The 15784-nt window shown below is 33.2% G+C and overlaps 2 protein-coding genes across 2 annotated transcripts; both read right to left on the reverse strand.

The window, feature by feature from the left end:
- Window positions 1–6272: 6272 nt before the first annotated feature.
- LOC149190106 (TLC domain-containing protein At5g14285-like) lies at window positions 6273–6728 on the reverse strand. Its single transcript, XM_089410431.1, has one exon. The coding sequence runs from the start codon at window positions 6726–6728 to the stop codon at window positions 6273–6275; it is 456 nt and encodes a 151-aa protein (XP_089266557.1).
- A 1213-nt stretch (window positions 6729–7941) lies between these two features.
- On the reverse strand, window positions 7942–8213 carry LOC149190107 (hydrophobic protein LTI6B-like). The gene is made up of 2 exons (XM_089413358.1): window positions 8127–8213; window positions 7942–8025 (listed from the first exon to the last, which is right to left on the reverse strand). Exons 1-2 carry the CDS (start codon window positions 8211–8213, stop codon window positions 7942–7944), a joined length of 171 nt encoding a protein of 56 aa, XP_089269484.1.
- Window positions 8214–15784: the final 7571 nt, after the last annotated feature.

The following is a 15784-nucleotide window of genomic DNA, read 5'->3' on the forward strand; positions in this document are numbered from 1 at the left end:
GGATCAATTTGTCACCCTAGAAATTTTCAAATATCTATTTTCTAGACACTTAGCAAAATCAAGAAGTGAGGAATATATTTGAAAAAATGTTTATGAAATTGCATATAAATGTAATTCTTTTTTCTGGTACCTTCCATGGCTATGAAAATGTGCTTCTTCTGCATTGCAAAGCACACCACCCAAGGAGTCGATGCCAAAGCCATCCAAAAAATAAGTGAAGGAGAAGAGGAATCTGTCACGAGGAAGAGCCTATAAATAGCCCTAATTGTATACACTGTTGAGTTATAGATATCAATTTTCTGCTATATGATTGACATGCTTCAAGGTCCAACCAGGGGCAAGGGACTGAAAACAGGAGAAAACCAGATAACATATTTCACAATTTAGCACTGAGAATAAACTGAAGAGAGAAAAAAAGAAGAAAATATAAAGGCTTGTGGAATCCCAACGTAGGGAGACTTGACTTTCTTCCTTAAATGACTTGGAAATCTTCGAGTCAAGAACCACAAGTGCATCTTCCTTCTCATAGATTTTGTGTGAAGTCCAATAAACAATATCCTTGTTCTCCCCAAACTCCGGTTCAATGGGTTGTTTGACAGTTATGAGCTCCAGCAAAACCACAACAAAACTATAAACATTGCTTTTTTCTGCGACCTTCAAGGAGTATGCATGTTCTGCCAGAAAAATAGATAAACAAGGTACAATTCAGGGTTCATCCATTTGCAAAAAATATTAATAAAATGAATATCTCAATAATGTTAAATATCAAGGACTACAAAACCTGTTACAAAAACACACTACTTAAAAGCAGAGAACCTTGTGTGGGAAACATCAAGGAAGAAAATGGAACACATAGGCCAAGCAAAAGGGAGGGTAAACTTACCAGGAGCAATGTAACTATGAGTGCCTACAAAAATTGTTGAATCCCCTCCTTTGTTACAAGCTTGAAGAACTTTTGCAACACCAAAATCAACAATCTTGGCCTCATAAAATTAATCCAACAAGATATTGGTAGACTTGACATCTCTATGAATAATTGCATGGGAGCAATCATGGTGAAGATAAGATAATCCATGAGCTATCCCTAATGCAATATTTTGTCGTGTTGGCCAATCCAAATTATTATTTCTATGCAAAGCTTCAAATAGGTTCCCATTAGGCATGTATTCATAGACCAACACATTTGAATGCATATTGGACAGATAACAATAAAGCTTCACTATGTTTCTGTGGTGAATGGTTCCCAAAGTTTCAACTTATTCCTTGGCCAATCGATGGTCATACTCTCTTAGTAAACATTTCCCACTTCGTTATTCTTCTTCTTATGTTTATCCATACTGATATCACCTATATCCATTTTGGAGGTCATCCAAAGGTGCTTCACTACCACTATTTCATTGTTGGGTAGGTCAGCGTGATAAACCTTGTTGGATGCCCCACTTCCAATTACATTTGCTTTGCCTTTCATGAATAAAAACCTAGAAAGCTCTTCTGCATTGAAGCTCAAGTTATGCAAGACTGTAATTTTCCATGATGATTTTTCCTTTTTCTCTAGCCTCTCTGCTTGGCGACGAACATATCTCCAGAAAATTACAAATCCAACAATGAATATTATGTTGAAAATGGCAACAAGAAATGCTAAAAATAGCACTGCTATAAATAACAGTTTGGGTACCAGTGCTGGATTGAGCAAAAGGGAATGAAAAATGGACGTGCTAAAAATAGCATTCTATTTTTAGTAGTTCGGGATGGATTCCTATTTTTAGTCAGTGCCTGGACTAAAATAGGAAGTAAAATTTGAATTTGAACTTAACAAATGTTTGAAGATAAATTAATTAATTCACCATGAGTTAATTAGTTGTGAAAAATCAAACATGAAGTCTATGTGAGGACATGCAACAATTTCTCTATTAATTGAGGAATTTATCCATCAGTTAAAGAGATAAGGATGATTTCTAATTTGAGTTGTAATTAGTTGGCTCAATTAACTGAGTCAAGTCCAATTAGATTGATTTAAACAATTTGTTTAAATTAATGTGATTCAGTTTGTTAATGCATGCTTGCATATAACTGCTGCACTTTAGATAACTGAATATTCTTTCATGAATAACTCATGCATGTCAGTTTAGACAGAGATCTAGTTGAGATCAGAGGAGGGACAGTGTACTATCAGTTGGATGAATTTTTTCCTATAAAGGAAACTCATCCATGGAGAAGGATTTATCTCTTTCAGGACTGCGTAGTTGGATCAGAGGTTAGTGAGTGTGTGAAGAGGCCAATTCACACAAGTGGCTACACTGGACCCCAATCAAAATTGCACAAAGAAATAGGAGGCTTGGAGGGCATACCAGAGGTTGGATACTGGCTATATTTCCACTTGTATGATAATACAGAGTTGGGGTTTTAGGCTAAGGGTTTCCCCGGGTTATATCTTCTGCGTTATGTGTGATTGCTTCTCATTCTCAGTGATATCTGTCCTTGGTTGATCTTGCTCAATTTGATTAAGCTTCCGCAAAGTGTTGTAAAAGTAGATCTTGTATTATGTTTTAGTATATTGCATAATCTGTTGATCTACCGTGGGAATTTCTACATATTAACACTGCTCCACCTGCAATGAAACCGCCTACCAATTGCATTCTCTGGGATTCCTATATAACATGTCCTCCAGAGGAAGGTTATGTTGTTGTTGATGGAAAGGTTTAGAAAACAAACATAATCAACTTATCAACTATTATATTAATTAAACATAATGTCCCAACAACCAATCAATTAAATCAATTATTATGTTAGGAGACACCACTCCCTTGTGGAAATCTCCATGACAACACATACATACATTCTGCAGATAAAATCTCCATTTCTCATTTGTAGCTCTGAGCAACATATCAACTCAGGAAGATAAATTGGTTTATTCTCACCTTGAAACATACTCATTAACTGTGCTATCCATGAGCTACTATGAAACATTAAATACAAAAAGAAAGAAAACACATCTCCATCAATATTACACACAAAAAATGTTAACTACGAAAAAAAAACCCTTTTTGCTTAAAATTTTTTTAAGGGTGACTGCGGGGATTTTCAGACAGATTGTGCCCTAATTTTGATGGCAAGGGTTTTATATCCTCTGGTCTCATCTATGTTCCTTTGGTCTCTTGCTTTGACAATCGACCCCTTACCTTCTAGGTTGCATCCTCCTGACTGCAGCCTCTGTTTCCCCTCTCTTTCTCCGCTCTAAACTCATATGCATCTTGTCTCGACAACTAACTCTATTTCTCCCTTCTCTATGATTCTCCTTCCAGCCACTGGTTGCAAAGAACCAAGACTAAACTTCTAAAAGAGAAACTTCCCAACAGTTTCTCCATATTTCTGATAACTTGTTTTTCCATTTGGGACATTGCATTCAGACCTTCCTCTTTTGGGTCAATAGACCCCATCAACACTTTCACAGACCCCATCAACACTTTCACAAGAGTGAGTAGCTTCAAAACCCTCTTCACCAGCTTCCTACTTCCACCCTCAATTAGCAATTAGTGTTGTGCAATAGTTGTAGGCATGTACAATTCAGTATACACTTTGTACTAAGAGCATGAAAGAAACCCAAACACCGAGTAGTGCCGTTGAAAAAGTTTCTATAAAACTTTTGTATTTAAACACTTAATCATATATCATTACATCCTACTAAGATAAGAACAAAAGAAGCTTGAAAACTGAGAAGTGTCATTGGGAATTTTTTAATAAAACTTTCATATTTAAAAACTTCATCATGTATCACTACAAACAACACTGGTTGGTAGACTACTAAGCTGAAGTAACTATGGGGTAGGAGCTTAAAGAATGATTTCCAGTGAGCTATCCTTATTTAACACTGGACAGATAGTTGGAAGTCTCAAATGATGATTTCCAGCGAGTCACCCTTATTTAACACTAGATAGAGAGTTTGTTCTAGCTGCACTATGTGCATTAGGTGGATATAAGACCTTATTTTTCAGGGTAGATAGTCTATATGATATCAATACTTAGGCCAGCTTTCCAGCAAGGTGGTTGTAGTAGACTGATAATTTCAGCAGATTTGTGTTCGTTTTAAAATAGAAATATATCATTACAAGAGGTATGGGAGTATAAAAATGCATCTATGAGAGTAGAGGCTTTACTCCATTTGGGAATTTTATCTATGTAACTCCTATATTCCATTATGTTTCTGCTGGTTCAACGACATTAGTCATTGTATGCAAATTTTTTCAACCTTGTATATTGGATATCACTTTTTCTGGAATGAACTGCTTTCTGGGAACAATTCATCCACACAACTTTTGACATAAATATTATTTTACTATACATATGTAGTAATAAAACAGAGTTTCATAAGTATTATGCTCATAGATTTGAAGTACAATGCTTACAATTGTATCTAGTGGGTCTAATGGTTAAGAACATGTCTTTCTTTATAAAAGTTATAGGTTCAAACTTTCTTTCTTAGAGGTTATATGTTCAAATTTAGAAAAGTAGAATATGTAGAGCTTCATAAACTAATTTAGTATCTGGCTTGAAAGCGACCTTTAAACAATTAAATGAATATTTTCTCAATTTTCTGACAGATGAGAATCCTTCCATTGTTTTTAAAATTAATTACAGTCCTCACTGCTGATATACAGTATATGGGTAGGTAACCTACACATTTAAGTCTTGCTGCTTCTTGATAGAGCTAAAGCTTCATGTTCTGACTCATTTGTTGCTTTGATCGTTAATCTAACCCGGGCAATATTTCTCACAACTGCTTCAGAGTCCAACTCGACGTTGGAAATACATTCCACAACTGCTGCTATATGCGGCATGGTTAATGAGTCTGTTACAAGGGCAGAATTAACTAATTTACCTTCATTAGTCGATTGTTAATCAGAGCTGCCAATAGGGATTTTACTTCCAGATTAGAATATAGGCATTAAGGCTTGCGTTGATATAGTTTGCATGGTCGTTGTTATGTGGGCAGTATTTATTATCTTACTGCATATGCTCAATTCATGTTGGTGTTAGTGTTGATTTATTGCTCTTTATTGCAGTAGCAAAATATATTTGAATAATCATGCATAACACAAATTGTCATGCTCTGTTTCTTGGCATCTTCTTAGAACTGATTGCTACCGGACTTTGTAATAAACTTGCTAAAGTTGCAAGGATACTTTTTTAGTTGCCCAGACTAATCATCCATACTCCCATATTTGCTAGACATCTCAATAGAGAGCACTTCCCACGGAAAAATACAGATTTTCATATAAATTTGAGGAAATGGGCAAGAACATAGTTGTCCTGTTCCTGATATACTAGGCTGGCACGGGCCCTAAGGCTTTTGAAGTACCCTAGCCAGGCTCCATGCCTGCCCATTCCATTTTGAAAAGAAGTTGTAGATACGGAAGCCTCCTCAGAACCTTCATTTTGGATATGACCTACAATCATGGCATTTCAAAGAGGCCCATTTTCATGGACTTGATTGCCATGTTCCTCAGCATCTACGATAGCACATGCGATCTCTATGTTGCAGAACATAATTTTGTAACGCAGTTATTTGTACTGAGGGAATTTGAACCCGGAGTGCAACACTAAAATGCAAATGACAATTTGGTTTACAGTATGTCTGACAAAAATAAAATATTAAACTTGGGTCAGCGTAGTTCGGAGAAAAAAGATAAATAAAATGTTAAAATCATTAAAAATGTTATCACTGTTAAATTTACTATCACTATTAAATTTAAAAGGAATTTTGATTAAATGAAAATATATAATTAAGAAATATAATGTATTATTAATCTAATTTAAAAGAAAAGAATTGAGAATCTCTTTCATATAGTTTAAAAAAGGAAAATCGAGGGAATTGTGATTAATTGAAAATATATAATTAAAAAATATAATGTATTATTAATCTAATTAAAAAAATTGAGAATCTCTTTCATATACATTACTTTACAAATGGGCCTGGAAGTAACTATTCTTACCAATCTGAACAGTTATAATACTACACCTACACAAAAAGAATACAGGAAATTGGTTAATTCAGCTTAAAGCATTGCAATTATAACAATTGGATCAAGCTTCACTATGCTTATTCTCTTTCTGGCCTCTAAGCTAGTCCTTCAGAGTCCCTCTCTATGGATAGAAACGGATCAAATCTGTCCAGACCTTGTAAACCCAAATGGTGCTCCTTAAAACAGCCAGAATAATAGTAACAATCCATGAACTAGCCATCCAATAAGGAATAAATGCATTTGCCTTACCAGCTAAGTAAAGTAGGCCAACTTCCATGCCAACCAAGGCCCAACAATGCACTTCACTACAGTAAAATACACAGTGAAAAATGAAGAAACTGAAATATAGATCATGTTGGCCAAGGCAGACTCCGTTTTAGCCATACGAGAATTAGTCAAAGAGATGGCCGAGACCCCTCCATGGCCTGCATAGTACCTGCAAGTTACCAGGTAGAAGGAAGTTGCAATATGGTGAAGTATAAAGAGGTGATCAGATGGGTTGGCAAGCAAATAGTGGAGCAAGTCCACAACGAAATATGCAGCGTTGAACTCCATGATTTTGCTCTCTAAATCTGTGTTGCATGCGTCATGCTTCCATGGGCCACTGCACATGTCGTGATTTGAGAGAATGCAACCGATGGTTGCATGAACCAATGAGATTGCATAGCTCGCAGCCTCGAACATGTTCTTCCCTTTCAACGAAACCATTATAATTAACCCAAAACTGGACATTGCAAATAAAGTTTACTATAGCTCTGCTTTATATCTTGAATGTTCCTAAGGCACTTGACAAGTCATGGGTCAATCTAGAATGTTTTTAAGTGGGGTCAATCTTGAATGTTCTTAAGGCACTTGACAAGTCATGGGTGAATACTCATAAGATTTCTGGCACCTTCTGCTCGTAATAGTTACAACTATATTATTAAGTGTAATAAAATAAAAATTTGCAATAAATTTTTAATATATATATATGATAAAAAATACACTAAAATTTTAAATTTTAAATTTAATATATCAATATCATTTAAAATTTAATATACCAATATTGTTTATTGTTTACATGATTATGAACTACAATTTAACAATCATATATATATATTTACATGATTATGAACTACAATTTCTTCCAATACAATTGCTAGTTAAATAACTTTATAATTTACACCACTAATTCAAAATGACAAATCATATTATGATATATAGTGTGGACAGCATGCCTCAGAACATTGAATGGATATTTTCTTTCATTTATAATTTACGAAAACAGTTCACCATAAATAGAATATTCTACTTCATATTTTTCCCAGAGAATTCTAATTCACATCAATGATCTTCAAAGTGACAAATCATATAAATGACCCATAATGTGCAGAGAATTCTAATTCACATCAATGATCTTCAAAATGACAAATCATATAAATGACCCATAATGTGCACAGCATGCATCAGAACATTGAATGGGTATTTTCTTTCATTTATAATTCACGAAACCACTTAAATATAATACTCAACTTATCATTTTTCTTGGAAAACTTTAATTCACATCAAGAAGGGAAAACAGTACATATTTCTAAGAGTACCAAATCTTAATGGTGCAATACATATTTATAAGGTACCAAATCTGAATGGTGATGGTGCTGAACTTATTCTGTTGATAGGTATTGGAATTCAATCATAACAGCAGTGAGGTTAAATAGATTAATTTTGTTGCTTAATATGAGTTTTTTAAAATATTTCAAAATCTGTAATGGAAATCAATATGTTATTATCTGCGAAAACTGAAACAAAACAAACGAACTTGGAGGAGTTTGTGGGGGCTTTCATTAATTCTTATAATCTACTTATAAATGAATGGAACAAAAAGTTCAGCTATGTGTACATGGCACCAAACTCCGAACAGAAGAATAATGCATTCACAATATCACTTCGTGATTGCATAGATGGCATATATTATTCCTGGTAAGTACCCTAACAGAGTCAGCAGCAGGCATATCCAGAATTCAGCCTGTCACAATCCAACAACAAACCATCAGCTGTGATTTCAATGATCAATATAACCTTCACACACAGAAAACAAAAGCATAAAAGGAGATTGAAGGTGCTCACATGGCAGCCGAATTTGAGAAAGACTCCCACAGGAGGAAGCATTATGGCCAACAAGATGTCCATGCAGTTTGCAGTGCCCTCCCTCATGATAATGAAGCTTCTGTTGTGAACCTTGATGCTCAGATTTAAAGAACAACTGCTACTGATCCCAATACCTGTTCTTAATGATCATTGTGAGAAAGCCTTCCGAGAGTCCTCTATTTCAATGCAATTGACACCACTATTTCTCCATTGAAGCCCGCGCATGCTGTTTGCTGACAGCTGCACTTTAATATAAAATTAAAAGGTGTTTTGCCTGCATTATAAATTGTCTTTTAATGGACGTCTGTTAATGCAATTGTTGAGTAGAGATTGGAGTTGCACCTCAGAACCAACACTGTATACGGGGATGGATTAACTAATTTTTTTTAATTAATTTTAAACATGGTATTATTGTGCGTAAAGTTATCAAATATCTTTAGAGTTGACCTGAGTTAACCTCCTCCTTGAAGAGATACAGAAGGTAGGAACTTCAAAAAATTTTAGCAAAAATGTTGATAGCCATTTAAAATTTTTAATGATGAGATAATTTTGTTCGTCAAATTCCATCTTTGTATGACAATAATACTTTTGTGCTTTACCTGATTATTGGCTTTTAATGGGTTTTATTTTCTAAAGAGAAGTAATATTCTTGTTTTACCTTTTTTTTTATATCTTTAATGACTTAAGTTATATTTTTTTATATGGGAGTAATGCTCCTTGTTTTATATATGTATTTTTTTAATTTTTTATGGTTTATTTTTAGAAGAATTATATTATTTTCTTTTGAAGAGATAGAGAAGGTAAGAACTTCAAAAACTTTTAACAAAAATGTTGATAGTCATTTAAAATTTTTAATGATGAGATAATTTTGCTCATCAAATTCCATTTTTTATATGACAATAATGCTTTTGTGCTTTACCTATGTTCTTTTATTATTGGCTTTTAATGGGTTATATTTTCTAAAGAGAAGTAACATCCTTGTTTTACATTTTTGTTATATCTTTAATGTGTTAAGTTATATTTTTTTATATGGGAGTAATGCTCTTTGTTTTATATATGTTTTTTTTGAATTTTTTTATGTTTTATTTTTGGAAGAGTTATATTATTTTCTTATACACATAGATGTGAGCGATTTCATCTCGAGAAATGATGAGATGGAGAAGAGTTGTTTAGTCTTTTCCCCACTTCTCATACCTTTTTTTGGTTTTCTAGTTAACCTTCTTATAAAGATCTCATTAATTATGAATGTGTTTTTTTTAATATGTGTTTTTGTTACAACTTTAACTAGTTGGATGTTCTATAAAGGTTTTAGTATGAAAAGTTATTCCTTGCAAAGACTTCAATTGGACTTTGTCCCTTTTCCACTTCTTATACTCTCTTTGGTTTTGTAGTTAACTTTCTTATAAAGATTTCATCAATTGTGAGCATGTTCTTTATAATATTTTGCCTTTGTTACAACTTCAACTAGTTGTAGGTTCCCTAAAGGTTTTAGTATGAAAGATTATTCCTTACAAGGAAGGGGTTTAAATTGGACTTCAAATTCTCAAAGAACCAAGAAGATATTCGATAAGTTCTAAAACCTCTCTTATATTCCTCAACCATTCTTATACCTTGTCAAATTTTATTGAATTCTACCAATTTTCAATTATATTAGTGTTCAAGAAAATACTTTGTGATTGAAATATAGTTTGAACTTACTTTATAAAAAATCCTTGCGTTTAATCTTCTATAATATTATTAATTATTTTTCAAAACAAATTTGTACTTTTCCCTGAAATATTGTTTGGACTTATTCCACAAAGTATCATTGTCCTTCTTCTTCTTTAATGTTACTAATTATCTTTCATAACAAATCCTTTATTCTTGGATTAAACATTATGACTCTTATTTTTGTATGGTTCATAAATGCATGGATCTTGAAGTACTTCATTCTAAAAGGCCACTCTTAATTATTTCAACTTGTCATATCTTCATCATTAAGGGTAAGTGCCTTAGGTTTGAAAATTATTTCTCAAATACTTCTCTTTTTTTCTAGTTTTACCTCCTTGTGAATAAATTTTCTCTAGTTGCATTCTAAAGGATCTTTTTATGGAGATTTTTTCTTTAGTTTTATTATGAAGGGCCTTTCTAAGGGAAGGAATCTTTCAATGAAAAGAAACAGCGCAAAAGATCTTACGCGCTGGTTATGGTGGCCAACGTTGCATAAGGATTCCAAAGCATATTGTAGGGCGTCCAATGCATGTCAGAGAACCGGTAGGCCATCGTGGAGGGATGAGCTGCATTTGAATCCGCATGTATCATTACAACCATTTGAAAAATGGGAAATTGATTTTGTAGGACCGATTCAGCCTCCAGGCAAGAAGACAAGTGTGCAGTATATCATCACTGCAACTGAGTATTTGAGTAGATGGGCGGAGGCATAGCCTGTGAAGGATTATACAGGAGCAAGAACAACAAAGTTCTTATTTGAATATGTGTTGACCGGGTTTGGTTGTGTGAATATTTTGATGAGTGATCACAATATGCATTTCCTCACTGAAACAGTCAACGCGATGAGAGAAGAATTCCAAGTTTATCATCAGAATAGTATGTCGTATCATCCTCGGGCCAATGGGACAGTTGAGGCATTTAATAAAATACTAGAGGTTGCGCTGACAAAGGTTTACAATATGCAAAGGAATGATTGGTACGTGTGCATACCAGCAGTATTATGGGCTTATAGAACTACTTGTAAACATCTTACTCGTCAGACAACTTTTAGGTTGGTCTATGGCGTAGACGCTGTGATTCCTATAGAGTACATTATGCCTAGTCTACACATAGCGCCGTTCACAGGAATGGCAAACCGCAGAGCCTTAGGAGAGTGGCTCGCGTAGATAACAAAGCTCAAGAAAGATATATTTTTCGATGGATTCCATCAGCAGGTTCAGAAGGAACACGAAAAGGCATGGCACAATCGGCACATCAAACTGTGCACCTTCAAGATAAATGATTTAGTTTTATTATATGACAGTAAGTTTGATAAGTTTCCAGGAAAATTTTAGATGCATTAGCTGGGCCCATATGTTATCAAAGAGATTACCGATGGTGGAGAAGTTCAGCTTGTGAAATTGAATGGAGATCCATTTCCGGGAAAGTTAAATGGAAGAAGATTGAAGCTCTATGCCGATGATCCGGCCCGATGACTACATGACGGTAGCACTCTCTTAGCACTCCAAGCAGCTGCAAGGAGGCGCAGGACTATAAACTAAACTGCCCGTTCTGTAGAGTTGCGTGATAGGGGATCTTTATGGGCTATTCTTCTAATATAAGGAATGCACTAGAATAAGCTGATAATATGATCATTTGAGTTGATACTATAAATTTTTAAGGTATATATTGAAACTTAGTAGTGCAAGTTAATCCTTGATTTTAGTTTATAACCTTTCTTATAAGAAATGACACTAAAGCATAAAGAAGGGAAATTTGCACATCTCACTAATGACATATTACTAATCCTAGTTATGTTTCTATACAGTAAGTCACGAGTCTTAATTAATTATTTTTTCACCTAGCATTCCTCCATTTGGCATTGAATGACAAGAATGGCCTACCATTTCTGCTAGCTTGTAGGTGCAAAGGGAGCAACAATAAATTCCACTACAAAGACATTGAAACCTTGTAATATATCAAACCCTCTCATCCATAGAATGGGTATCACTTGAACATCACCTATTGCATTTAACGTAATGCAAGCTGAACAGAATAATGCAAAACTTCATTTATCTATCAAAAATATGTTTTCATGTAAATCTCATCAATTTATTCTATATAAATTTCTTAAATAGTATAATTCTATATTTAGTGTTAAAGTATCGGCATAAGTTTTTTTTACCCATAAATGGCTAATTAATGTATATTATATTCCTAGATACTTACATTTTTTTTTGTATAAAATATTTTAAGGCTTCTAATGGATACTCCACTCATCACAAAGATACTAAGAAATATGCATTCTCAAATCCTTAAAAAATTCCTTCCAAAATATCTAAATCTCTACATTAATTAAAAATAACTTTCTTTTCTTTAATCTTAAAATATATATTCAATTTTTCTTAATAATTCTTTAGAATACTAGCACAACCACATTTACCAATGTTGTTGATATACGTCAACACGTGTATATCAACCACATTAATAATTATTATGTGTATTTTTTTAAAGACCAACTATTTATCATGATAACTATATAAATAATAACAACCATATTCTTATATTTATATATTTATGATTATTATATTAATTGTATAATATTAATTAATAAAAATAATCTTAGTAATACTAATTACTTAGTAATAACAATAATTATTTTAGTAAATATGGTTGCTATGTGCATAAAGCTTTATTTGTATCTATGATACATACCATTGATAAATATATAATAATAATAATAATTTATTATTTATTTATTATTATAAATATTATTTATAAAATGTAAATAAATAATTACTTATTTTATTAAAAAAAAATTAAATATTGTTTTTAAAAGAATATAAATATTTTTATTTTATAATTTATAATAATAAAAATAATAATATTATTAATAATAATTTACTAATAATAATTAATAAATAATAGTTAATTATCATTTATTATTGAACAATTATAATATTTTTTAATTAATATTATTAGATAATAATAATAATTAATTCATTTTTACATAATATTAATAATTAATTCTTTGTCACAATGTTGACCATGATTGATTTTCATATTGAGGCAATCTTTGTCACAAAGCGACATTTGAACATGGTTGACCATGGTTGGCTATGATTCACCATGTTTGACCCAAAGGAATAAAAAAACATTTTGATTAATACTAAAAATCCAAGGACTATAAACCTAAGGTAATAATATTAAACCCTAGGAATGTGGATACTTAGACAAAAAAACCCAGACCACTGATATTATAAACCAAAGGGAATAAAAAACCCAAGGAATAAAAATTATAAACCAAATGTATATAAACCCCAACATAAATATTATAAACCCTAAAATAAGCATGGTTCACCATGGTTGATTTCTATATAGAGACCATTCTTGTCACAATACAACATTGGATAATGGTTAACCATGGTTGACCATGATTGATTTTTATATCGAGACAATCGTTGTCAGAACACGACGTTGGACCATGGTTGACCATGGTTGATTTCCATATTGAGACAATTTTTGTGGCAATGCGACATTCGACCATGTTAAACCCAAGGGACTCTAAAGCTAAGGGAATGATATTAAACCCTAGGAATATGAACCCTTAGATCAATAAACCCAAGGGATTGATATTATAAACACAAGGGTTAAAAATTTTAAACCCGAGGTATATAAACCCTAACATAAATATTATAAACCCTAAAATAAACATGGTTGACCATGGTTGATTTCCATATTGAGACAATCCTTGTCACAATGTGATGTTGGACCATGGATGACCATCGTTGACCATGATTTATTTTCATATCGAGACAATATTTGTGAGAACGCGATGTTGGGCCATGGTTTACCATGGTTGATTTGCATATTGAGACAATCTTTGTCACAATGCGACATTCAAACATGGTAAGCCCAAGGGACTCTAAACCTAAGGGAATAATATTAAACCCTAGGAATATGAACGCTTAGATCAATAAAACCAAGGGACTGATATTATAAACCAAAGGGAATAATAAACCCGAGGGATAAAAATTACAAAACCAAGGTATGCAAACCCTAACATAAATATTATAAACCCTTAAATAAACATGGTTGACCAAGGTTGATTTTCATATTGAGACAATCCCTGTCACAATGCGATGTTTGACCATGGTTGACCATGATTGAATTTCATATCGAGCCAATATTTGTTAGAACGTGACATTGGACCATGGTTGACCATGGTTGATTTCCATATTGAGACAATCTTTGTCACAATGCGACATTCGACCATGGTTGAACATGGTTGGTTATGAATGACCATGGTTGACCATGATTAATCTTATAAACCTAAGGGATTAATATTATAAACCTAAATGAATAATAAAACCAAGGAATTAATAATAAAACCCCAAGGGATTATGAACCCAGAAGAATAATATTAAACCCAAGAGACTAATATTATAAACCCAACGTATATAAACACTAAGATAAATATTATAAACACTAAAATAAACATGGTTGACGATGGTTGATTTTCATATTGAGACAATCTTTATCACAATGCGATGTTGAACAATGGTTGATTTTCATATCGAAACAGTCTTTGTGAAAATGCAACATTCGATCATGCTTGACCATGATGGACCATGTTTTATTCTATAAAACATGGTTGATCATGATCAACCATGGCTCACCATGGTTGACCATGATTGTCCATGATTTTTATATGGAGACAATTTTTGTTACACTGTGACATTCAACCATGATTGACCATGGTTGGTTATGGGTGACCATGATTGATATTATAAACCCAAGTTAATAATAAACCCAAGGGACTAATATTACAAACCCAAGGTATATAAACCCTAACATAAATATTACAAACACTAAAATAAAAATGGTTTATTTTCATGGTGAGACAATCCTTTTCACAATGCGACATTCAACCATGGTTGACCATGGTTGGCTATGATTGAAAATGGTTGACCATGATTGATATTATAAATCTAAGGGAATAATAAACCCAAGGGACTAATATTATAAACCCAAAGGAATAATAAGCCCAAGGGATTAATACTAAAACCTTAAGGGATTATGAACCCAAGGAAATAATATTAAACACAAGGGACTAATATTATAAACCCAAGGTATATAAACCGTAAGATAAATATTAAAAATACTAAAATAAACATGGGTGAAGACAGTTGATTTTCATATTGAGGCAATCCTTGACACAATGTGGCATTGGACCATGGTTGAACATGGTTGATTAAGGGTTTAATAATGCAAAACTATCTGACTAGGAGGTAACTCTTCAAAATGTAATCGCATTATTAATTCAGGTTGTTCATTATAATATACAAGAGGGAGTGACTGTTCAGTTCATCTCCCAATGACTCTCCATTTTCTCTATTATTTATTTACACTAATCACAGTTGTTCACCCAATCCCTATGATTAGGTGTCAACATTCCCCCCTTAATCTGAAGGGATGTTGGTGAGTACAAGCATCGTTCTGAATCTTTCAATCTTTTTTCTTCCAAGCGCTTTGGTGAAGATGTCTGCAATCTGCTCATTAGTGGAACAATGGCAAAGATGGATTGTTTTGGACTCAACATGATGTCGAATGAGATGATATTTTGTATTGATGTGCTTCGTTCGATCATGGAAATTTGGGTTCTTGGCCAACTTTATTGCCAAGGTATTGTCAATCATGAGTGGAGTCGATTGTACTTGTTTTACCTGTAAATCTTCCATAATTTTCCCGAGCCACACAATTTCTTTTATTGCCTCAGCTGCTGCCACATATTCTGCCTCTGTTGTGGAATCTATTGGAACTGATTGTTTGCGTGATCTCCAGGAGACAACTCCTGATCCAAGACTCATAGCATAACCCGAAGTAGATACCCCAGTTTCTTTGTCTCCATCGAAGTCTGAATCAGAGTATCCAATCAAGCTGAAGTC

This window comes from Pinus tabuliformis, chromosome 3_1 (genome assembly GCF_031772625.1).
Source record: "Pinus tabuliformis cultivar Carrire ecotype Pingquan chromosome 3_1, CPIR1, whole genome shotgun sequence".
NCBI lineage: Eukaryota > Viridiplantae > Streptophyta > Pinopsida > Pinales > Pinaceae > Pinus > Pinus tabuliformis.